The following is a 24,137-nucleotide window of genomic DNA, read 5'->3' as shown; positions in this document are numbered from 1 at the left end:
TCTGCTATTTTTCAATAGCTAAAGCATAACATGATGCTAACACCGAAATGGGTTCCCGTTCAGAATGGGCTAGAGAAACAAACCAGCAGGGATGCAGCAGTCAGACTTGTTATTGTGGAAAAGGTGAAAAAAGCAGGGGGGAAAAAAAGAAGAAAAACTGTTCCCTAGTCTCTCGTTTAAAATTTGACAGAGATGGCTGCTTATTTGCTTACATGGTGCTGGGAACAGGAAATCTTACATCTCTCGTTGGACCATGACTTGGTCCTCCAACAAAATACACACAGACACACACACACACACTCACAAGTGTATGAATTTACAAAGATATTATATAATTCCAGATTATTTATTTTTAAGCTCTAAAACATGGCTTCATGAGCATATATGAGCTGATATCCATATATGTTTTTTGTTTGGATATAGTAATATTAATGGCCACCATTCTGTGTAAAAAATAAAACAGTGGCAGCTGTGTTTAACAAAACTGTGACGATCTAAGAGTTATGAACACGGTCTCCCCAGTGGCATGAACCGCTGACCAACAAGGAAATAAGATCCAAGGCACTCCATCACTCAATCTTCAAGTGAAAAAAAACCCAAACACAAAATACACGCACGCATGCCACATGAATGCACGCACGCAGATATATATAATAGCAAGGCAACTAGGTGTTGGTCATTTCAGTAGCCTATCATGGTCAGTATACTGGTGTCTGAAGTATAGGTGTAGAGGCAGCTCTGTGTACTAAAATCAGATTTTTGTCTTTGTTGGTCTGCAGTTTACGCCACTGGGTCGACAAATCATGTCGACCTGTTCCACCAAAGAGCACCTAGAGCCATTCAATCCGTGCAGCACTTCCTTTCCTTTGTTTCAAAGAGTTATGTTTGTTTGACCACAGGGACCGGGCCTGTCCACATGAATGAGGTGCAGTGCTCAGGGTTTGAGAAGTCCCTGACTGAGTGCTACTTCAACCGTGAAGCACTGGGCTGCAGCCACGAGGAAGATGCTGCAGTCAGGTGTAACATTCCAGCCATGGGCTTCCACAAAAGAGTGAGTTTTTCAACAGCAGAGGATTCAAAAATAACTATAGAGGGTATGCGCGTGACATCATCGTACCTGGAAGTTATGCGGGAACGCCCACTGAGTGGCAAAAAACTACTTTCTGGACTTGACAGCCCATTCATCCAAACAGAAAAGTCCTGTCTGATTGCATTAAACAATGTAAATTAAACAACTCACCAACATTGCAGCTGTACGAAAAGCTTGAATTATCCTCTTTCTATCTGCAAAGTTTTGGTTTCATAAAAATCCACCATAGAAACGTTAAGAGCTACTTTATGTCAAGAAATGCCCTGCATTTGATTGTTTTTCCAAGTGTCAGAGTTTGGAAGTGCTTGTTTTCAATAACACAACATGTTGCTGCCTCCTGTGTCATGTGACATTTAGAAACAGGTGGTATGCAGGACGGTTGAGTGATTTCCAACGAGCGCTTCCAAACTCCAACACTCAATGCTGCTCAATGTTTTGCCACTCAGTCTAGATGAGGGGGAGGGGGGCGTGTCCTGATGGGAAAATCATGCATGTGCATACTCTCTATTAACAAATTTCAACAGGCTGCCGAACTGGTTCTCAAATGTTTTTAATTTGAAGGACTAGCTTAACTTTACACTCTTTGAGAACCACTGCATTAATCTAATAAAAGTGGGACTTCAGATTATACTGATTAGTATTTCCAGTGCTCTTGTATTGTGTGTTGTTCTCATTCTAACCATGACTGGGGCATCCGTCTTTCTCTCTCTGCTTTTAGTTGCGCATCGGTGGTGGTCGTAATCCCTTTGAGGGCCGCGTGGAGGTACTGGCAGAGAGGAACGGCTCTCTGGTGTGGGGCACGGTGTGCAGTGACAGCTGGGGTACCATGGAGGCCATGGTGGTGTGCAGACAACTGGGCCTTGGTTTTGCCAGCAATGCTTTCCAGGTAACAAGTCTTGAACTATTGTTGTCCGTCAGTCTGGGCCTATTTCAGCCAGCATTTTTGTCACTTAAACCCTATATTCTATGTTTTTCCATAGGAGTATAGCCTACTCTTAGCTAGTCTCGGTCCCAGCCTTTACTCATCTGCGAAGAGAAAAGCCTGGTCACAATATAAGGCAAGAGAGTGCATAGGTGGAAATGTTGGGACGGAACATCCGTCAGATGTATTCCCCCTGGATACAATATCTTTCGACCAATCACAACACCTTTGTGTTTAAAAGAGGAAATTACGCATTATAACCACCATTAATTTGTGCGTCTTTAGAGTACATTTTGCTTATGGGGATGAGATGCCGTGTACTGTAAACTGTGGGAAAGAAATCTTACAGTCCGAACTTGCTCATCATTGCTGGCTCCGACTTGTTACAGTAGAAATCAAAGAAGTTTATCTCTTTCCTAAAGGTAGACGGCCAGGTTTTGTATGATTGACGACTACTTTGAAGTAAGGCTATTCTGAAGATGAAATGCACATGAGTTTTAAAATATTGAATGAACTGGTGAAATGGAAAGACACCAACATGCATGCACAAACATATCTCAGTTCCAGAAAGGAGGAAATGGGTTTGATTATGCTATTAAATCATTCCTATCCTCTCTCAACCCTCCTTTTCATCGCACTTCAAAGTTAAACCAAGCAGATGCAATTCGTCCCACCTGTGGTCCCGCCCCCTCCTGGTCTTAGTGAAATATTTACCAGCTCAGTGGCCTTGTGGTTAGAGTGTCCGGCCTGAGACTGGAAGGTCGTGGGTCGGTGTTCGATTCCCCGGATGGGTCATACCAAAGACAATAAAAATGACACCCAACAATGCTCCCTGCTTGGCACTCAGCATCAAGGGTTGGATTGGGGGTATGTTGTCCCTGCGATATAATTACTGGCATGGTCATGTCCAGGGGGTGTCCGGTGTACATCATGGCCGGGGGATTACTACAGAAACAGAAGTTAGGTTCCTGCCCAATGAGCCACGTGGCTCAAAAAGGCTTGCTTTACTTCAGTAAAAGGAACATCTCAGTTGCAGTTTAGTTACTGGACATATAGTGTGTTTTTTTTTCTCCAAACACTGGATATTTTTCTCGTCTTTAGGGAACTCAGCATAAAATAACCGCTGCTATGTGGTAGGAGCCTGCTGATTGGTCGGTCAGAGACCCAATCAGAAGGCTGACAATGGGTCAACCACAGGTGAAATGCATTTTTAGTCACACTAGTCTAGCAGCTGGGCTCTAAAGATGGCCGTCAGTCTGTCAGTCCATACACTGTCGATCTACCGCTTTGGTCTCAAATGACATATGGCGACAACTTGGCTGGACCGCAATGGGATCTGCTGCGTACCATGAACCATCATGCTCTGCAGAGTATGACCAGTGCCACTCATTTTGGTGACCTCCCTGGACTTTCTTCCAAGGGCGGCGCCCTTAGGTTGAAATATCCACTTCACAAAAGATATTTTAAAATCGAATGGATTAAACTTGCTCTCAGGATGAACCCTAACCATTTGAGTGACCTTGTTTCATCTAGTGCCAATCTCAGGCCAAAATTACATCTTTGTCCACAAGAGATCTTATAATCAAGATAGATTGCAGGATAAAGCGCTCGGGTGGCGCAGTTGTAAAAGTCCTATTTTAGCCTACTTCACAGAGAGAGGAAAAATGGCTGGTAGGATTACAAGTAATTATACAGTATATGGATGTCAGGCCCTGTCACATCAGGCTCATCTCACAGCACTGAATGGCAGGGCTGTTGTTATGGCCCTGTCACGTCACCATGGTAACCCGTTATGTTACCATGGTAACACGAGACCACTATGGTAACCATGGTGACATACTTGTGTGTGTGTATACACACAGAGTGTATGTACTGCACTGCGCACGTGTGTACATGTGAACAAAGTTGGTCATGTGAGTGAGCTGTGGATGCCATTAACTCTCACTCTAACAAGCTTGATCTTTATTGAATCCCAAGGGGGGAAAGTAAAAGTCAGTGTTAAAAACATCAGAAACACAGCTAGCTACTGAACATAATGTGGCCTGGGTCATGGCTGTAAATGCTATGACACAAGTGAACAGCAGGCGTGTCGGCGGGGGGCTATGGGGGACACCATGACTTTGTTTGAAGTTTAGAGGACCCTCTAACAGCTCAGCCTCTGGCCGATATTACGAGGCACGGAGTCAACGTCATGGATGGTTCTGCTTACGTTTTAGGGGTTTCCTTCATGTCATATGGTGAGAAGTTAGATTAGAACCCCCCTTTAAGTGGTCATTACAGTCTTCTTTGTTGGGGGTCTGAAGTCAGGTTGGTAGGATAAGTTTCCTGTTTATCGCTGTTTTGGCCGCTGGTGATATAAGTCTGGAAAGTATGTCTGAATCATGGAAGAAGTGCTTTGATAATGGGAGGGAGTTTTATGAGTGGAACTTGGACTGGCAGTGTTAGGATCTGTTTAGCTGAATAAGTATGATTGGGGTTATTATGTGTGATGCACTTAAGGAAGATTATCGTGTCACGTTTTCATTTGTTTCAGCATGTTCTAATCTACAGTAAATGCCCACTGTCTAAGATGTCCAAATGTTAATTTTACTACTAAATTGTTGTAATTGCCCAACAACATTGACTAATTTTCTTTAATTTGGCACCCTATGCCATTTCCTATGCCAAGTGAAATAGTCAGGTAGATGTTGGCACAAACAACGTGGTGCCATTATGTAAGAGTTGTCATATGAACTGTATTCTAAGAATAATGGCTGGTTGTTATCATAGTACAACTTGGAGTCATTACACATAGCTCCCTGATGGTCTGTGACGGGCTCTAGCCTCTCTTTCCTGTCTGACGTGTACAGTAAGTACTCCTGCAGGCAAACTTAACCTCCAGATGGAAAACGTGACATCAAAACTTAAACCGTACAACTGTATATCTCAGTCTAAACCGTCATGAAAACCCACCAACAAGCACTCTCCCCGCCATGCACACACACACACACACACACACACACACACACACACACACACACACTTCAAGCCTTTTCTTTCCTGTGCTCAGTTTAACTTGAGGTCAGCCTTGGAAGATCCTGGAAAATATACTGTAACCCCTTCATTGGGGTTTCCCTGTGGTCTCAAATATATTATAAATCAGTTGAGTCAGGATAATGAGAGCCAAAGTGCATTGCTCTTTGTCTCTCTCTTCCTTCTCTCTATCCCTGCCTTTTCTCCTGGTTCGTACCTAACCTAACATCACTGAAAGGGGTTCTTAAAGTAATAAGAACAAGATAATATTAATCTGCCAAATAATTGAAATGCTTGAACAAATGGCATGTCAGACACACAACAGCAAACACTGATGTTTTAAAGGGGTTTTGGTGGCCAAATAATTATTAAATATTATATATTACCATATATTGAACTTTGGATTAGATATTTTTGTATTCTTTGACCAATGATTGTTGTGTATATTTATAATGATCTCATATCTTGTATTATACATTTAGTTGTGTATGTGTATACGCTTTGGTCTGATAGCCCCCTCTTCTGTTCACCTGCGGCATTGCTACTTGTCTGACACCTTTGAGTGTATGTATTTATCCATGTGTGAGAAATATTGCCATTGTCTAGTGTATACATAGTAGTTGCACCTTCTATGCATGATCCTGAAGAAGACAGCATGGTCATTAACCCATTCTGAACGGGCACCCATTTTGGTGTTTTAAGCTTTGTTATGCTTTAGCTATTGAAAAATAGCAGATCTGCTACGAGCTTGTAGGTCTGCTATTTTTGAAAAATCGAAGAACGACTGACATTTTTAGAATCTGATCTCAGGTCAGAATGGGTTGATCAGACCAGTGTGTGTCCAGTGAAAAAACCTCGTATGAATCTGATCTCAGGTCAGAATGGGTTAATAGGTCATTTATAGTTTACCAGGCTACCAAACACCATGAAAAACACTCCCTTATGATCAATTCTGACTTTCAATTCATTTAATATTGCCAATTAATCATACATTTTATGAACAATTATGCAATGATTAGTCAATCATTGCATCATAAAATCTATTTTAATGTGTATGTGTCAAAATACGTATTTGTATCTCAAAAACATTTCTCAGACTGTTTAAAAGGCATGTCCCAGATATATGCCTTTAAAATAAGATTTGTAAAAGATTTTTTTTTTAAATCTCATCTTGCCATCCCCATTTTGTCACTGACCTATATATTGCATGTGTTCCGTTTTTTCCGAATAGGAAACATGGTACTGGGCAGGAGACGTGACAGCTGATGCAGTGGTGATGAGTGGGGTGAGGTGTTCAGGAACTGAGCTGACCCTGGACCAGTGTCTCCACCATGGGAAGCATCTGGACTGTCCCCGAGGAGGAGGACGCCATGCTGCTGGTGTCTCCTGCACTCAGGGTAAGTTTACTGAAATATAAGCTCTAAAAATGGTTTGATGACTACATTAAAATGTGATATGCTGGATCAGTCTTTTTCCCCATGTCTGTTTTAGACTTTTTGTGGCATCGTTTTAAATGTAGCCTACATGTGTAACATAAAGTGAAGCTCATTGCTGCATTTACAAAATGTGCTATAGGGTATGCTATAAGGTTTGACTAATTGATTGCTGTACCAACAGTGTGTTTTGCACCTTTTTAATTATGTAAAATACACAGTAAAATGATTAGTTGAACTCATGAGTATTACAATTTAAATCTCATCTCATCTAGATGAGAGGCTTCAGCCAATTTTGAGATCTTATCTTTCAGAGCTGTATTCTACTAACTGCAACATAGGTCCTCTCAGTTAGACTAACATTGAGTATTTTGCAGCATGGTAGTTAATCCATTCTGGGCGGGAACCCCTTTTGGTGTTAGCATTATGTTATGCTTTAGCTATTGAAAAATAGCAGATCTACAAGCTCATAGCGCGCCACCGAGTGGTGCGCTACGAGTTTGTAGGTCTGCTATTTTTGAAAAATCGAAGAACGACTGCCATAGAAACATAGCTTTTTCAGAAAACTGTCAGGACGTAGAAGACATTTTTAGAATCTGATCTCAGGTCTTAATACTGACTCACTCTCCTCCCTCCCAGCGGCCCCAGACCTGGTCCTGAATGCCCAGGTGGTGGAGCAGACGACCTACCTGGAGGACAGGCCCATGTACGCCCTGCAGTGTGCCCATGAGGAGAACTGCCTGTCCTCCAGCGCCGTCAAGGCCGACTCTACCTCCTACCGACGACTACTGCGCTTCTCCTCGCAGATCCACAACAACGGCCTGTCAGACTTCAGGCCGCGGGCATCACACCAGTCCTGGGTCTGGCATGAATGCCACAGGTTAGTCTGACCTCCATTCATTCAGCATGCCACAAATAGGCTCTTGGCCTGACAGTAGGATGGCATGTTCGAGTCCCCGTTCATGACGACCTTTGCTGCATGTCTCTCCCCATCTCTTTCCTGTCCATCTTCACTTCAACTATCAATAAAGGCAGAAAAAGCCAAAAACGAATCTTAAAAACAAAAAGGATCTCGGTTAAAAACTTCCATTATACGCCATAGCATTTTTTACAGTGTGGCTGAAAGCCAAGCAGAGTATTGACAGGTCTAGACTGTCCAACTGCTAAAAGAAAATATCCTGTGGGCCAAACCGGACCCCTTCCTGGGCCGATAGTTTGACACCCCTGCATTATACCCACTACAATAAACTACACTTCTCTACTGATTGACAGTATCAGTAAAATATTTAAGCACTTTTTCCATTGGGTCAAAGGAGACAATTTTCTGGTACAATGTCTCATCTAGTTTTCTTTGTCATACAAAAAATGTGTTGACACAAATCATGCTCAATTTGTGGTTTATACTCCCCCTTGTGGTCAAAATCTGGTGTGCAGATACATGGTATAATGTGTTTGAATTTGTATAAGTGAGCAGCAACCTTCAAAATGTTCATTGTAAAAAGGTTGAGTTGAAATGTTGACCTCTCACTGCCTCCAGTGTAGACACTGTTACTAATTTGTGGATATATCTGATGAGTTAAAATATGCTTAAAGTATAATATGACTGTTGCAGTAGGGCTCACAATGCTTCTGTACCGATATAAAATATAATTTGTAATATTTTGTCATATTCAGGCATTTCCACAGTATGGAGGTATTCACCCACTATGACTTGATGAGTCTGAATGGTACCAAAGTGGCAGAGGGACACAAAGCCAGCTTCTGTTTGGAAGACACTCAATGTGATGAGGGTAAATACAAACATAGTTAATCCATTCATATACCCTGGTTCTTTACTTAATACTGAATTGTTATTGGATTATAGGCCTACTGTCTGTCAGCACCGTAAAGTTAGAATAAGATATAATACAGCTAAATAGTTTAGGTTATGGACAATGTAGGTTACATACAGTAGGTTGTAAAAACTAAAGTTGGATTTGATGATTGATTTGTTGTGTGTAGGTATTCAGAAGAGGTACGAATGTGCGAACTTTGGGGCTCAGGGCATCACAGTTGGATGCTGGGATACCTATAGACATGACATAGACTGTCAGTGGATCGACGTGACAGACGTCTCGCCTGGGGACTACATCTTACAGGTAACCAACTGCCTCTACTTATGTTTTTTCGCAATTATGACATACTGTAATAAATTATGCATCTCCATCTTTGTTGGCACATTAACTTGTATTATTGTGAAAGAACACTTAATGGTACACACTTTTTTGTTGTTGTTTTTAGTCAGTCCTTTCTACTGCACTACCATTTACTACAACTACTGTATTCTCTTCCAGATTGTAATTAATCCAAACTTTGAGGTAGCTGAATCGGATTACAGCAACAACATTATGAAGTGCCGCAGCCGATACGATGGACATCGGATATGGACATACAACTGTCATATAGGTAAGACCCTTGGATCCCTTAACCCATTCTGACCGGGAACCCGTTTTGGTGTTAGCATCATGTTATGCTTTAGCTATTGAAAAATAGCAGATCTACAAGCTCATAGCGCGCCACCGAGTGGCGCGCTACGAGCTTGTAGGTCTGCTATTTTTTGAAAGATCGAAGAGCGACTGACATTTTTAGAATCTGATCTCAGGTCAGAATGGGTTCATCAGACCAGTGTGTGTCCAGTGGAAACCTCGTATGAATCTGATCTCAGGTCAGAATGGGTTAAGATAAGGAACTCATACTGTACATCGAAGCCTAAATTAGTGCTCTGCTATCATGCATCCCAACATGGTTATAATTTTAAGAATGTAGTTCTTCAAGCCAAAATATGTACTTTTGTTTAAGAATTTATTTTCAATGCCAGAAAAGCTAAGAAAACAAAAACAAAACCACCCTTATTACGAAAACTCAAATAAAGCTTTAAGAAGATTATTTACAAGATTAAATACAACATTCACACAGGATTAAAAATAATCCTTTAACACTAAATTAAGCTGTAAATGGCTCTTCTTGACTGATGAGGAATATCATCAAAGTATTAAGGTGGTTGCACGCCGGCCGCGTTTTTCGGAAAACCGATGGAGAAACGCTGCTAAAAAATCCGAATTGGCATCCGATCCGCGCCCGGTGTGTGGAGACCTTTACTGTTGCTATACTAAGCAAGACCTGTAGCGCCCTCTTTAGGTTCCCTTTCAAACAATACAAAATAAATACAAATAAATGGTTTGTCAAAACAATCCGTATAAAAGGCCACTTAATAAATAACAAAAATACGAAATTCTTGGCATCCTGTAAAATAAAAACTGTTCTTTTAAATTAAATACTGAATGGAAAAAAAAAAAAAAATGAACTCAGTCAACATAAATGGGACATCCATTATAGCAGGGGTCTTCAGTTACTACAGGGGGGGCCAGCAATTATTTGTGAGAAAGGATATTACTTTTAACCCTAGCATAGCATACTTATTATGAAGAGAACTTTAGCTGAAATTAGTAGATCTACACGGTCATATCGGTTTTGTGTAACCGAAAAATACATATCAACATGAATCAAACATCTTAACCCATTTAGACCTGAGGTGGATTCTAAAAACGCCTTCTAAAACCTAAAACTCTTATTTAAAAAAAATACAAAACTATGCTGCTAATGGTATAACAACAACGTACGTATAGGCACACACCAGGTCTAAATGGGGTAATAATAGAAAATATACTGTCAAACACAAGTGTATTATGATGAAGCGATCTGTGAAATCTAATCTGCTTCATGTCACAGCTAAGGGGCTCTTTATACCAAGTACTACTAGTAATACTTTATATATTTTAAAGTATTGTGAAATATAAATGTCCCTTTTGAGAGCTTCATAAAATCTAAACCTTATATATTTAAAGCGTACTTCAAATAAAACAGGTGGAAGGGGGAAAAAAAACACCCTCCCTGTCACAAGTTCTGCATTCACAACTATATTTGACATCGACTTCTGCACACAAACTGTTCTTAACCCATTCTGACCGGGCACCCATTTTGGTGTTATAGCATCATGTTATGCTTTAGCCATTGAAAAATAGCAGATCTACAAGCTCATAGCGCGCCACCGAGTGGCGCGCTACGAGCTTGTAGGTCTGCTATTTTTGAAAAATCGAAGAGCGACTGACATTTTTTTAGAATCTGATCTCAGGTCAGAATGGGTTGATCAGACCAGTGTGTGTCCAGTGGAAAACCTCGTATGAATCTGATCTCAGGTCAGAATGGGTTAATCAACTCTCTGAATTCAACCAAAAACCAAGATCAGCGTCAGCTGAATGAAATCTCCCATTAAACCTGGACAGCTCCTGTAGATCCATTTCTGTATTGGCTCGTACAGAAGAGCCTAGAAGAAATTAGAATGAATCAGATTATATAATATATAAAAGGAATGTCACATTTTAAGCTGTATTATGACAAATCGGTAGAATTGTATTCCTAAATAGAAAATGTTGTGACTGACAGCACTGTTTCAGTTTTTGGATATTCATATTTGGACCTCTCTACCACCCTCAGGTGGCTCACTAAGTTCAGAGACAGAAGAATCGTTCCCTGGGATGTTGACTAACCAGCTGTGACACAGGTAGGCCCAGGACAGACATTAAACACAGCAACGGGTGGAGGATATCATTGAAGCAGCCACGCCAAATGAACACTTGACAACAACCACTAGTGGAGGCTGTACTCCTCTTCCACCTCTCATTGCTGGATGGGTGCCTCAACTCAACTTTTACAATAAGACAATGGAAGAATGAACTGCTTGCTTGCCGTTGCTATTCATTATATGGTGAAAACTGCAATATAAACAGGGTCTGAAGAAAAAGAAAAGAAAAAAAAGCTCACCAGCCAAATGTTAAATTATTCCAGACAAAACATAAAAGAACATTAAATTTGTGTCGCATATCATAGAAACATTTAGTCTGCATAATAACACATTATGGTTCTGAATAAAAAACATTAGTTTGTAAATAGAGGGTCCAAATTCAAAGAAATGAACCACTAGTTACAACTTAGGATCCTAGTCTTAAAACACAATCGACACGTTTATTCTTCAGGACAGGTCTATGAAAAAGATGTCTAGGCAGTGAAGTGATACAATGGAGATTTAGTGATGTGTTAGATGTAACACAAGCCAGCATAATGAAACCAGACAAGTGACGGATTATGAAACACTAAGACATTACCAGTACAGTACAGTACAGTACAGTACAGTACATCCAAGGCTGATACTTTGTTACAAACCTTAATCACGATGAGCCATCAATGCTGATATTTTAATGCATAAAAGTCAACCGTACTATGAGCCATGGCTGAACCATCAAAGCTGTTATTTTGTTGCAAAAAGCAAAGGTCACCCGTCATCCTTAAAATGGGTAGTACCGTACGGCCGACTTAGAAGGATGAAAGTGTTTTGTGGCTTCCAAAACGTACAAGCCAAAAGTAATGTGTTGCTTGGCTGATATTAATTTCAGACCCTGGGCATAACCAATACATGTACTGTACAATCTGCCCTTAATTACAGATCTGTCAGGTTGGGCATGCACAAGATCTTTTGAACGAGTTAAAGATGGAGTGCCACAATCTTTTTTTTTTCCAGTTTTTTTTATGTGTCTATGAGGTGACAGTACTTCATTAGACACCCTGGAGTAGTTTTTTATGTGCAATGGTGTATTAACTTTGTATTTAGGGTTTATTCCTGGAGGGTGAACCCTTGACAGTCAAACGGGCCAATGAAATAAACAGTAATATAGTGACAACACACCATCAGCTCCTCCCCTAACCCCTCCCCCTTTATCATACAACTACAGCTGTGGGTGCGGCTTCAGTTCAGGTGGATCACCAATTCACCACCCATCACCACCCACCAGGCAAACCAGGCATACTTACTTAATGAACTGGTGGGCGTGTCCACATGAAAGCATGATTTTAACAAATACTGTACATTTTTTGGAAAGAAGTTCTTCCTCATATTATATTACCCGATGATCATGTTTTAGGGTGGAAAATAATTGTGGCACTCCATCTTTAAGCAACATAGTTGCCATTCCATTTGCATTCATGCAATTTTCACTTTAAGAAAGCTTCCGACCTCCTCTGACTATGTGATGGACATTTCAGCCTGATATAATAAAAAAGGCATGAACCACATCTAGTCTGGTGCTAAATCTAGTTCTCGGAATTTTGTAGCGTTTCTTCCCTTTCTTAAAGAAATCTTGAATGAGCAACATATCCACCGTCACACAAAATATGCACCTATGAAATAGGATATTTAAGGGTTTCAAATGGATAGTTTGTTTTTTGCACACACACACACACACACACACACACACACACACACAGTGAGTGTATCTTATTTTAGCTCAATCCCTGGATTTCTGTGGGCTCATGTTGCAGCTTTAAACCTTCTCCAAAGCTGATGATTTAATGCTATGTACTCATCAAAACATTTGGTATGGCTTTAAAAAAAAATCTTTTTACTGTACCGGTATATAGTATTATACATTCATCCTGTGGCTTTTTGTAATAATTACTTTACTTTGCCAATAGTTATTACTTACATTCTTTATAATATAGTTTGTTAGACCAGCAATGCATCTTCATGCCAGGTTTTCCCTACTTTAGAGAGCTGCTGCTAATTCATCTCATAGACATCCAGGAATTAAAGAAATTAGGCTATGATCACTCACTATTCACCATACTAAACCCCCCCATACTACACAACCAAAACAGACTTATCCCTTTATGCTGTGATTGTAAACACCCCCAGGGTGAAATAAGTGCCATATCATTGAAAATAGCTTTGAAAGTCAAATGTATTCTGTTTATACAGCAGATTTATCTTCATGCCCTCAGCCTCTCTTCTCCCCCATCCCCATTTTTTTTACTTTTGTTAAATTATTATTGTCAGGGACTTTCATATGATTTCTTGGATGTATTGTAAAAGCCACATGTTTTGTGAAAATTCCTTTGCATTGTTTTTGTGATGTAAATGAGGCTCTTCATTTTACAAGGGCACTCATCAATAGCCGAGATTTAGCTGAGTGATTGGCCAATTTGTGTGCATTGTTGAATGTGGGAAAAGCAGTTTTCTGTAATAAAAGAATGGAAGCAGATGACCTCAATGTCTATGATGATTAATATGTTGTACTGTCACCTGGAAATGGACATGTTGCATATAACTTGTAAAAGAAACAAATCTAATCATTATAACACCTTAGTGCAAGTTATTTCTTTGTCTAAAACAAAGTAGTGAAAAGGTTAAAGCTTTATATTCTGATAGTAATCAATTTCATCCAATTAGGAGAGAGAACTAACTCTGGTCCATAGCTCTAATGCGTGCATTAGAGCTATGTTACTATCAACGTCCGCCGCTCGCATGAATGCAGACCAGCCTCTACTCTTTAGTGTAAATAAAAAGAACGTTTTTGCTACTCACCAAAACAAAGGCGGGTTGTGTCAATAGAAAGACTACTTTCCTTAGTGGAAGCACTCTGAGCCCCCCACCACACGTATAAACTGTACTTTTTGGGCAAAAAGGGATTTTGTTTCCACCGAAAAAAAAACATTTTTAGTTACTCCGCTGCGCCCTCTACTGATATTGCCCAGAGAACTGCCTCATAGAGGATATTTTTCCTCCGGTGAAAAAAAATCCCTTTTTGGCCAAAAAGTACCGTTTATATGTGTGGTGGGGGGCTCAGAGTGCGTCCACTAAGGAAAGTAGTCTTTCTATTGACACAACCCGCCTTTGTTTTGGTGAGTAGCAAAAACGTTCTTTTTATTTTCGCCAAAGAGGAGAGGCTGGTCTGATTTCGATTTGAGATTTAAAATTGAAAGTCCCATAGCCTTGTACTGCGCATGGCAGAATCGTAGAAGCAGTAGAAGGATATGGATCAGAGCTAAGAGAGAACCCATTATCAGCTTAGATTGTATAGTTCCAGTTACACTTTTGCTGCTCATTTCTTTGTGTCATCACTTCCAATTTCACTTGTTAGTATCCCAAACTGTTGTTTACCAATGAGCTGAGACAGGAAACCTCTGTTACTGAACAAACACTGTTTAGCAATGATTACAATCAGAATAGAGCTATTTAACACTTATTTTAACCAACCAAATCACTCACTTCACCAGTTCTAGCACTAGATGCATGATACGGTACAATTCACACTGAAATATTCCTTGGGACCCAGGTGCCATGTGGGCCTATGCAACCAAGAGCAACCTCACTGCTCCCTCAGTTGCTCTGGTCAACTCCAATTACTTCTGACTGATGCTGCATTGGACGTTTCATCTCTGATCAGAGAACTGTATTGCCATATTGGAAGAGACAAGCAGCCAGGTCCGCGAAAACAAGCCACAAAAACTATCTTGAATCATTATTAATCCAACAACGTCAAATAGTTTATCATCATATTACACTGAGGGTGCTTCAAATGAACCAACGTTCACCCGGCAAGTGACTTTAATAAAACAAGCCCAAGATGCTTATAATGTGCAGACGTGGCAACATGCTTGACAGACGCGATGCGGACATACGGAGAGTGATCTAGTAATAGTGGCGACAGTGTTGATTCCCGTGGCAACAATGGAATGCGGAAGTGCTCGTTCTATCTCAATGTGATAGTTCCAGCCAAAGGAACAATGTTTGGAACTATACAAAGCGTGTCGCCACTCTCCTACTCTGCACTGTGGACAACTAGTCGCAGTGTATACTTTTAATCCTGCTGCCTTGAATCTATATTACGTCCACATATTGACTAGCAGCCTACTACTACGCAGCCAAGACAAGAATGCGCCCCAAGCGTGACCACTGTCAAACGGATTATAAAACTTTGGCCTGGATTTACATGTGAAGAACGGCGGAAAGCAGAGCAGACGGCAGGTAAGCTGCTTCCTTGTGCGATCTCGGTGTGATCGAGGCACAACGATAAAATGGCAACAGAAAAGAACATTTAAGCAGCAGCTTCAACTTGATCTAGGTTATTTCCGTCGGTGAACAAAAGCAGTGCACGTTCTTCCAAACAATTAAACTCACTGACTTACCAGGATTATATGAAAACCGTGAAAGCAACGTTTAGTGCATAATCACCCAGACGCCACTTGTAGCAGTGGCGAGACTGGTGGCATATAGCAGCAGTAGAATTGAGCAGCACTTTGTATACCGCAGCGTAGAGTATACAATAGAAAGCAGCAAGCAGAATTGAGCGCAGGTTGTATGACAGCAGCACGCTGATACAACGGCAGTGGGCCAGCAAGAAGGCAAAGGATGTATGACAGCAGCACGCTGATACAACAGCAGTGGGCAAGCAAGAAGGCAGAGGAATGCAAACCTCTGGTTCAAGTAGCCGGTATGAGAGATGGGGTGAGCTGTGATTGGCTGAGTGAATCATGCGGATGATGCTGCGGTGGCCCAATTAACGGCCGGCGCGCTGACTGAGGTTCCCTGACTGAACTTGCTCTGCGCATGTCTACGACAGGCGCAAATGCTCATTTCATTTAGAGTAGACTACCAGGACACAGCAGAGAAAGCTTTAGAAAAGCCTTGCCAACAATCAAAACGAAAGCATCTGCCATCAGCCATCCCAACTGTGACTACATCCCTAGTGACTGACAGGTTTGCTGTGTGAAAGTGTATGATGCTGGTGGATTTATGGATACCTGCGTTAGGCACTCCTCTTTAGAATCGTCTAGTTCGTCCTCCTCCTCTCTGCAGCCCCAGGGCTCTTGTCACCATTCGCCTGGCAACAGTAGAGTCTGTCCGAGGACGCTCCTTCACTGGCTGGATAAACTCTTAACAGGCAAGAGGGAGACAAGCATTTTCAAATGACACTCTATGACTAGGTAGTACAATGGTGTTGCCTGAAACATTTCTTCACCACGAAATATATGGTGTTGGGTAGACTGCACTCTCCCATGAGCACCAATGGCATACACTAAAAATGTAATTGTACTTTGATTGGCGTTGACGATATTACATTGTCTGTTTAGAGCACTTATGACTTAATCGTTTTGCCAGGCAAGTCTATGAACTTTATTGTTTGTTTAGGGCACGAAAATAAGACGTAAGCCATCATGACATGTGGCCGATATAAATACAGTGGGGTGCCCCCCATTTTTGAGGGACCAGACAGGTTTATGGTTGTGTACAAGCTGCCCCGGCATGTCAACTCCCATTACCATGTAGGTGGCAGTTGTCTAGCAGTTTTACCACTAATGGTAAGATGAGGCACACACACACCTACAGTACATAGAGTATAGATAGACAAATCCTTGGAGGCTCAGGGGTGTCTGGGCGCAGCCATTACTGAGGTGTACCATTAGCAGTGCCCTGTAGGCCAGTGTAGCTTAGTAATCATCATTTTGACTTTTGGAAAACTGCACATATGTGGCAGAGAGAGTTACACCGGGGTTCCACCGGGCGTGTCAGCGTCGCGTCTCCGTCAGGGAATGTTCCCTTTTTAATCAATGAAGGGTGGCTCCACTGCCCGCGTTGCGTGACTGCATTAACCCATTCTGACCGGGAACCCGTTTTGGTGTTAGCATCATGTTATGCTTTAGCTATTGAAAAATAGCAGATCTACAAGCTCATAGCGCGCCACCGAGTGGCGCGCTACGAGCTTGTAGGTCTGCTATTTTTGAAAAATCGAAGAACGACTGTGACATTTTTAGAATCTGATCTCAGGTCAGAATGGGTTAATCAGACCAGTGTGTGTCCAGTGGAAACCTCGTATGAATCTGATCTCAGGTCAGAATGGGTTAAAATTGCCCCGGTTCGTTTTTTGACGGACGCAACGGAGACGCAACGCGCCCGGTGGAGCCCCGCCGTTACTTTCATTCATTGCAGATTCACTGCCACGTTACAAATGCAGTGCGTTATTATTGTATATAAAACAAAATAACAAGATGTATTTATATTGGCCACATGACTGTCTCACGTAAGTACCCTTACCCTATTCAATATTTGTTAAGGGTGCGCACTGTTACCCTTACCGGCTCGTCTGATGGCTTTGCTTTGAGCTTTTTTGCTCCCTTTAGACAGTGTACGTGCTTTCAGTAGAGGATGTTGGATGGAGAGGGCATGGAGTGCTACATGCAAAACAAACAAAGGTATACTTTAGAATAGTTATTTTGTAGCAATGTTTTGGCATTATTCACTATGAATAGAGACGATACCTGCACATTTGCTGGAGAAAACACCCAAGGCATGCGTGTTGTCTACCCACTTGATTTTAATCCCACAATCACTGAGAGAGAAAGAAATTGCTATGTTAAAATTAAAAACAGTTATTTGACAGGTAAATGTGGTGAACTGTGAAAGCGTTCAGGTAAGATTTGTTCTACTCTGACCTGTAATCTGCAAAGGCATCCAGCAGGTCATCATTTGTGAAAGTTGAAGGAAAGTCATAGATTTCAATAACGTGGCCAAACTCATCCGGGTTTAGCCACACATTCTCAAAACAGGAGTAGTCGTTATGGGCCTGCTCAAAGCAGACGTCCACATGTTTCAGGTATGGCAAGATCTGAGAAGGCATAAAGAACAGTTTTGAACATCATTAAAGCCAACCTTCACATGTATAGGGAAGAAACATTGCCAGAATTCACATTCACAGGAAATAATAATCACACTCCTTGAAAAACATGAATGATGGCTTCATCAGGTTTGTTTTAAATAAAAACTTTCTTCAATGCAAAAAATGGTTTTAAGACAATGAAAATTATGTCAACAACTGTGCTTAGTAGGACCTACCTCTTCAGTGGAAATGGTGGCGTCTGTGTCCGTCGTTTTAGGGCTACATGACAAACCATCCTGTCCGTTTGTGTCTGCTGTTTTAGGACTGCATGACAAACCATCCTGTCCATTTGTGTCTGCTGTTTTAGGACTGCATGACAAACCATCCTGTCCATTTGTGTCTGCTGTTTTAGGACTGCATGACAAACCATCCTGTCCGTTTGTGTCTGCTGTTTTAGGACTACATGATAAACCACCTATCTCCTCCTTCCCATCGTCCTCCAGAGTCATGGCAATAAAATATGATATAGGCATGTCCCAGACCTCGTCTCGCTTTATATGCATGTCGTGCTGCTCATCGCGAGGACAGGGCAGTGAGACGTTGCTGGGGCTGCCGTCGACACAGTCGGCTACGCTATTGGGCGTGCTGGGGAGTAGTGACTCACCGTTGGAAATGTTTGTGGATGTTGTCGTGCTCTCTGTAATATCAGAAGAGGAGCACGAACCTGAACCGGAGTCAGAAAAGGCGCTGGTGTTACAACAGCAGCAGTTACAACAATCTTTGCTGGAGGACTTCTCTCTGGGAGCCGGCACACTTGGGAGGGACCGCCGCTCCCTGGACGCCCTTGGTATATAGAGCGGCTGGTCAGGCTTCCGAGGTGCACGGTTGGGCTTTGGGGTCGATGACTTCGACCTGGTCACTCTCTGCTTTCCCCCTCTTGGCCATGAGGGATCCTCATACAGGCTGTTGTTCACCTCTGTGTCACTGTCTTCGTCTAACTCACCCCTATTACAAGATAATGTTAAATAAAATGTTATCCTTGTATCCCATCCTTAAAATAAAAAAACACTTTTTATTTCGCCATAGGCTTTCAACTACGCGCCCCTATCGGTTGGGAGGTGTGTTGCACTCTGATACACTGGGTGTGTTCACTTCCGGTGTGCAACTGATTTTTCTCAAAACACACCACGTTTGAGAAAAATATCTGGTGCGCTCGGATAAAAAAGGCCTTTTATTAAACAATGCAGAATGCACGGGTGCCGGGCATTCAACCAGCAAAATTCTAACATCGGTGTCACTTGGGTGAGCGCTTTATATTTGAAATATGAACGCTAATTTTATTGACACATTTGCTCTGTAATGTCCCAAAGAACAGCCATGACAGTCATGTTTCAAGGCTACCCCAATATAAGACACAAATCACAGCGACTTGCATTCTAACAAGATAGCAAAAGAAATAAAAAGTTTGTGTTATGAGCAGGGCATGAAATGGCATGTACTTTTTGCTTTAAAAGGCTATTGTTAGAGTGAGAGAGCAAGATAGAGAAATGGATAGATCTTTGTTTATCCTGTGGGTGACATTTGGTCATCAATGGCAGTTACAGTGGTAAAAGGAGATACAGGGCATGTACAGGCAAAAATAGAAAGTCAATATATTTACAGTACCATGTAGTGTATTTATCTTGATTAAAAAAAAGCATACCTGAGCTCAGAATAGCAGACTACCACCCTGCGGCTCCAGCATTCCCCTACTGAGAAGGTAACAAGCTCTGGGTGGTTTTCAAAGGTCTTGTGGGTCAGGTAACGAAGTCGGCTCGACAGAGCGGGGAACAGTAGCACACTGAACAGAGGACATGACAGATATGTGGAAATGCAACAGTGCCATGAGTTAATGTTTTGGTTTTATTGTCGCATTGTGACAAGTGACATTACATATTATATGGACCAGGTAACACAGCCTGCTCACATCAAATAAACTTGAGAACAGTCAATTAGTCTTACCTTTTGTGGTTCCCTTTATTCTGGAATGAGTCCAACTCGTCAAGGACAGTATGGACGAACTCATTCTCCTGTTTAGGGAGGTAGGTCCCATCAAAGCAAGGAAACGCCAGGGTGGACAGATAAAGATGTGTCCTATCCTGTTGACAGTACAGTAAAATTAAGTGTAACCTAGACACACAATTCTTTGATTATTCTAGCTCAGTGGTTCCCAAAGTGGGGTCCGGGGACCCCCAGAGGTCCTTGAGGGAGTTCCAGGGGGTCCCCAGCTAAATGATAGTTTGGAACCTCCACTTAATGTACACTCTCAAGAGTTAAATTAACATTGATTTTACAATATAAATTGGGGGTCTCAGAGATAGAAATGGCATTAAATGGCGGTCCGTAGACTAATGTATGCCAAACAAGGGGTCCTTGAAATTAAACGGGTTGAGAATCTCTGCTAGTAAAAATCTTCTTTGATTGATTTATTAACAGTTTGCAGAATTACAGTACATTTCAAGTACAACTCAATACAAAAACAGTTAACTGTGAGTGGACACCATAAAGAATTACACTTGTTTACAATAGGGCCCACCATTTTCAATCCATTTCAATTTCAATTCTTATGGGGTTCCCTGGCATATCTCTTCAAATCGGGGTCGGATTTAGTGTCACTTTGGGGGTCCATGACATGTAAAGGTTTGGGAACCACTGTTCTAGCTCAGTCAGTGGTTCAAACTTTTGACCCCCATAACTGAGTCAGTGACACACATATTTGGATCCATTTGGAACACCCTCAAGGAACCATGATGAGAACCACACTAGCTAAAGCAATAATTAAGCTAGCCGCAATTTGCAACTCTAGATTTTTTTACAATTGGCTGAATCTAGAGTTGCAATAACCTCCATCGACTTCCTATGCATGGTTTTGGTTTTGCATTGGTTTGTGACCTCCTGGTCTTAAATTACGTTAAACTCACCAACATTGCAGCTGTAGTCCAAGCTTGAATTATCCTCTTTCGATCTGGTGTCGCTTGTTTATCATAAAAGTCCCCGTAAAAAAAGTTATGAGCTACTTTCTGTCCAAAATATTCCACAACTATTATTCCGAGCCGCCATCTTGGATTTTTTCAACGTGCCATAAAACAAGACGTGAGGGGGAGCGCTTGTTTAATAGAATCTTACCTGCGCAGGTAAGACACCCAAAGAAGAGGCCGACACCCTAGGGAGGGAGGGACACTATTAAACAAGCGCTCCCCCTCACGTCTTGTTTTATGGCACGTTGAAAAAATCCAAGATGGCGGCTCGGAATAATAGTTGTGGAATATTTTGGACAGAAAGTAGCTCATAACTTTTTTTACGGGGACTTTTATGATAAACAAGCGACACCAGATCGAAAGAGGATAATTCAAGCTTGGACTACAGCTGCAATGTTGGTGAGTTTAACGTAATTTAAGACCAGGAGGTCACAAACCAATGCAAAACCAAAACCATGCATAGGAAGTCGATGGAGGTTATTGCAACTCTAGATTCAGCCAATTGTAAAAAAATCTAGAGTTGCAAATTGCGGCTATAATTAAGCCTACTGATTGAAATGTTTATTTCACAGTATGTAGAATGGGTACATTTCAAACGAAAAACACAAGTCAATACAAAATACAGTAATATAGCAGTGGTACTTGTGGACGAACCATGATAAAGCACTGAGACTTGTTTACAACTGAACAGGGTCCACCATTCCAATTTGGGGTCATACCTATGTTCCCTCAGCCCTATGTTCCATCAGAATAATTGCAGACGTACTACAAATATACACTTCTACTGCTTTAATGATTTCTGTTTCTTTGAAATATAGGCCGAGTTAGCCTCGCGTAGCGATACTAATGAAATGTCACCGGCGGTCTCACATTTGATAAAATAGTTCAACACTAACAATTAAGTCACGTATAGATAAACGTCATCGCCTACGGATAATTACTTTTTGTCCAAACTATAAATTAGCATTTTATTATTAGATCGCAAGCTGTTAACTGCCACTTGGTTTCCGAGGCTATTAAACTGCCACTTTGATCATGTTTCTGATAAATTGGTTCTCTTCAAGATTCTAGCCTAACTAACGGTGTAGACGAGTAGCTCTTTAGCACGCGATATGCTAGAGAAAGGATAGGTTGCTCTATTAGATACATTAACACACAGCTAAATTAAAACAATTGATGTACACGTACCAGAGAGGAATAGTTTCAAGTGTAGCGAAGTTACGGCACGATATATACTAGTAGTAATGGCAGTAAACACGACACACCGCTGGCGATGATCGTTAATGTTGACTGACTGTTGTTCCTTCTGTGCTTTTAGTTTCACGGCTGTTGGTATCCAGCTAATCAGTGGTGCATCACCGCCACCTTCTGTTCCGGAGTGGGGATAACACTGAGGTCTGAGGATCAAGCTCCACTGCTTTTGGAATCCAGGGAGAATTGGAGCTTGAAGATCCTCAGTTAGTGAATTATATATTTTGTTTAGGTAGTTTGCTCCAACTTGAGCTACTTCAAGGATACAATAAAACACTGGGTAACGAATGTTGAGTAGACAACTGTCATGAAGAGCTGCTGCCAGCACCTACAGATGGCTGCAATTCGAAACTGGCCTCTGTAAAATCTGAATCCCCCCCACCGCACCCCCCCCTTTTCCCTCACTGTATATGTATCTTTTCCCTTTTTGCTTCCTATATGATGAATTCCTGTTCTGTTCTTTAACTACATAGAAGTGTCTATTTGTATGTCTCTAAATGTTTTGATGAATTGAACAATGTGGACCCTGTTGTAAACAAGTGTAATGCTTAATTGGGTCGTCCACTCACAGTTAACAGTCTTTGTATTGAGTTTGTGCTTGAAATGTACTGTAATTCTACAAACTGTTAATAAATATTGCAATCAATCAATCAATCAATACAATACAATACAATACAAACTTCTTCCACACTGATTCACACACACCTGTGGCAATTTCAGTGGTAAGCAGGGAGATTGCCAGGTGTCAATCATCATTGACAGTGGTGATGGCTTGTCAATTAGTCAATTAAGAGTCAATTGTGACTCTGGCCGTCACACTGAGTATTTGTATTTTTGGTTACTTATGACTTTCACTCCACTACATTCCCAAGACAAATGTTGTACTTTTTACTCCATTTCTAGGAAGGGAAAAGGTACATTATGAATTAATCACTTACGTCCCATTTCAAATTATTTTTTTGTACTTTGTCAGTACTTTTGAATACTTACTTTCACTTGTTATATTTGACCAAGTACTGTTAGTAGTTGAGTACTTTGTCCACTTTTGACCACTGATGCCACGTTTGGAGCAACGGGGCACTAAGTTGTGGCCCCTGGTGTAACTAGTCTCACGAGTCACGACAGACCCCTGAATCGTGTTCGTGCCAAGGTGTGTCTGTGGCAGTGTGTGGCACCCAGGGGCCTTTGGTGTGGCTATTCTTATGGCAGTCCCCTGAACAGTGTTTGTGCCAAGATGGATGTGGATCGGAGGAACATTGTGCTTCACAGGTCCGATGTTACGTTTGTGGCCTCTCTCTCTCTAAGCAATTTTAATATAGGATAGGATGTATATTGTGCATGTTGATAACTTGATATTGGAATGACAATACATTTTTTATATATTGTGCAGCCCTACAACCCAACCCGGCAGAGATAGGCGCTCTAACCAAGAGCATGTTTCTAGTTTAAAACTCATCCAGTGCCACACTAGTCACACCCTTGGACGCCTTTCCTGTGACACCCTCGTTGCCCCTGGCGCCTGATGACGCCTTTTAAAAAAAAATATTTTTTTACTTCATCCAGATTTAGAGAATTCCTCTCAATCTGGTGTTCAGGTGATGATATACACATTACATGCACAATATAATTACAAATTCTTTCTTTTATTTATAATGGGTTTCGGTGGCAACGAGGGCCAAAACTGGTATCCACCTGGTGGCACAGAGTAGTCTTGGACAGACCAGCCGACATGGAAATCCTTAGATCACTAAAAAAGGGCTGTGAACCGCAACATTTAGCACATGATGATGCAACCTTTTTCTTTTCAGCAATTGTTTATTGTTTTTTAAAGATCGTGTAGGAAATACATTAACATACTAATGTTGGACAGACAAGAAAAATAAAACC

The 24,137-nt window shown here is 41.4% G+C and overlaps 2 protein-coding genes across 2 annotated transcripts in view; one reads left to right on the top strand and one right to left on the bottom strand.

Annotated features, from left to right (window-relative positions):
- The window catches only part of loxl2a (lysyl oxidase-like 2a), a 41,223-nt gene extending 27,633 nt beyond the window's left edge, over positions 1-13,590 (top strand). The window contains exons 7-14 of the mRNA XM_080788773.1: positions 900-1,051; positions 1,809-1,976; positions 6,256-6,421; positions 7,097-7,337; positions 8,132-8,247; positions 8,459-8,595; positions 8,791-8,902; positions 10,991-13,590. Of these exons, the coding sequence (XP_080644899.1) occupies positions 900-1,051; positions 1,809-1,976; positions 6,256-6,421; positions 7,097-7,337; positions 8,132-8,247; positions 8,459-8,595; positions 8,791-8,902; positions 10,991-11,052 (1,154 nt within the window). The 3' untranslated portion in view covers positions 11,053-13,590. The remainder of the gene's footprint in view (positions 1-899; positions 1,052-1,808; positions 1,977-6,255; positions 6,422-7,096; positions 7,338-8,131; positions 8,248-8,458; positions 8,596-8,790; positions 8,903-10,990) is intronic.
- Positions 10,597-23,981, bottom strand: r3hcc1 (R3H domain and coiled-coil containing 1; the record flags this gene model as incomplete). Its single annotated transcript, XM_080779505.1, has 12 exons — positions 10,597-10,820; positions 16,130-16,261; positions 17,462-17,557; positions 17,645-17,715; positions 17,819-17,991; positions 18,219-18,987; positions 19,685-19,822; positions 19,984-20,120; positions 22,081-22,135; positions 22,265-22,367; positions 23,728-23,779; positions 23,943-23,981. The coding sequence occupies 11 exons, from the start codon at positions 23,979-23,981 to the stop codon at positions 16,149-16,151; spliced, it is 1,746 nt and encodes a 581-aa protein (XP_080635631.1). The 3' UTR covers positions 10,597-10,820; positions 16,130-16,148.
- Between the last annotated feature and the right edge of the window lie 156 nt (positions 23,982-24,137).

The sequence above is a fragment of the Protomyctophum bolini genome (genome assembly GCF_963924005.1).
Source record: "Protomyctophum bolini genome assembly, chromosome: 2".
In the NCBI taxonomy this organism is placed as follows: Eukaryota; Metazoa; Chordata; class Actinopteri; order Myctophiformes; family Myctophidae; genus Protomyctophum; species Protomyctophum bolini.
This window is presented reverse-complemented; position numbering and strand designations above follow the sequence as displayed.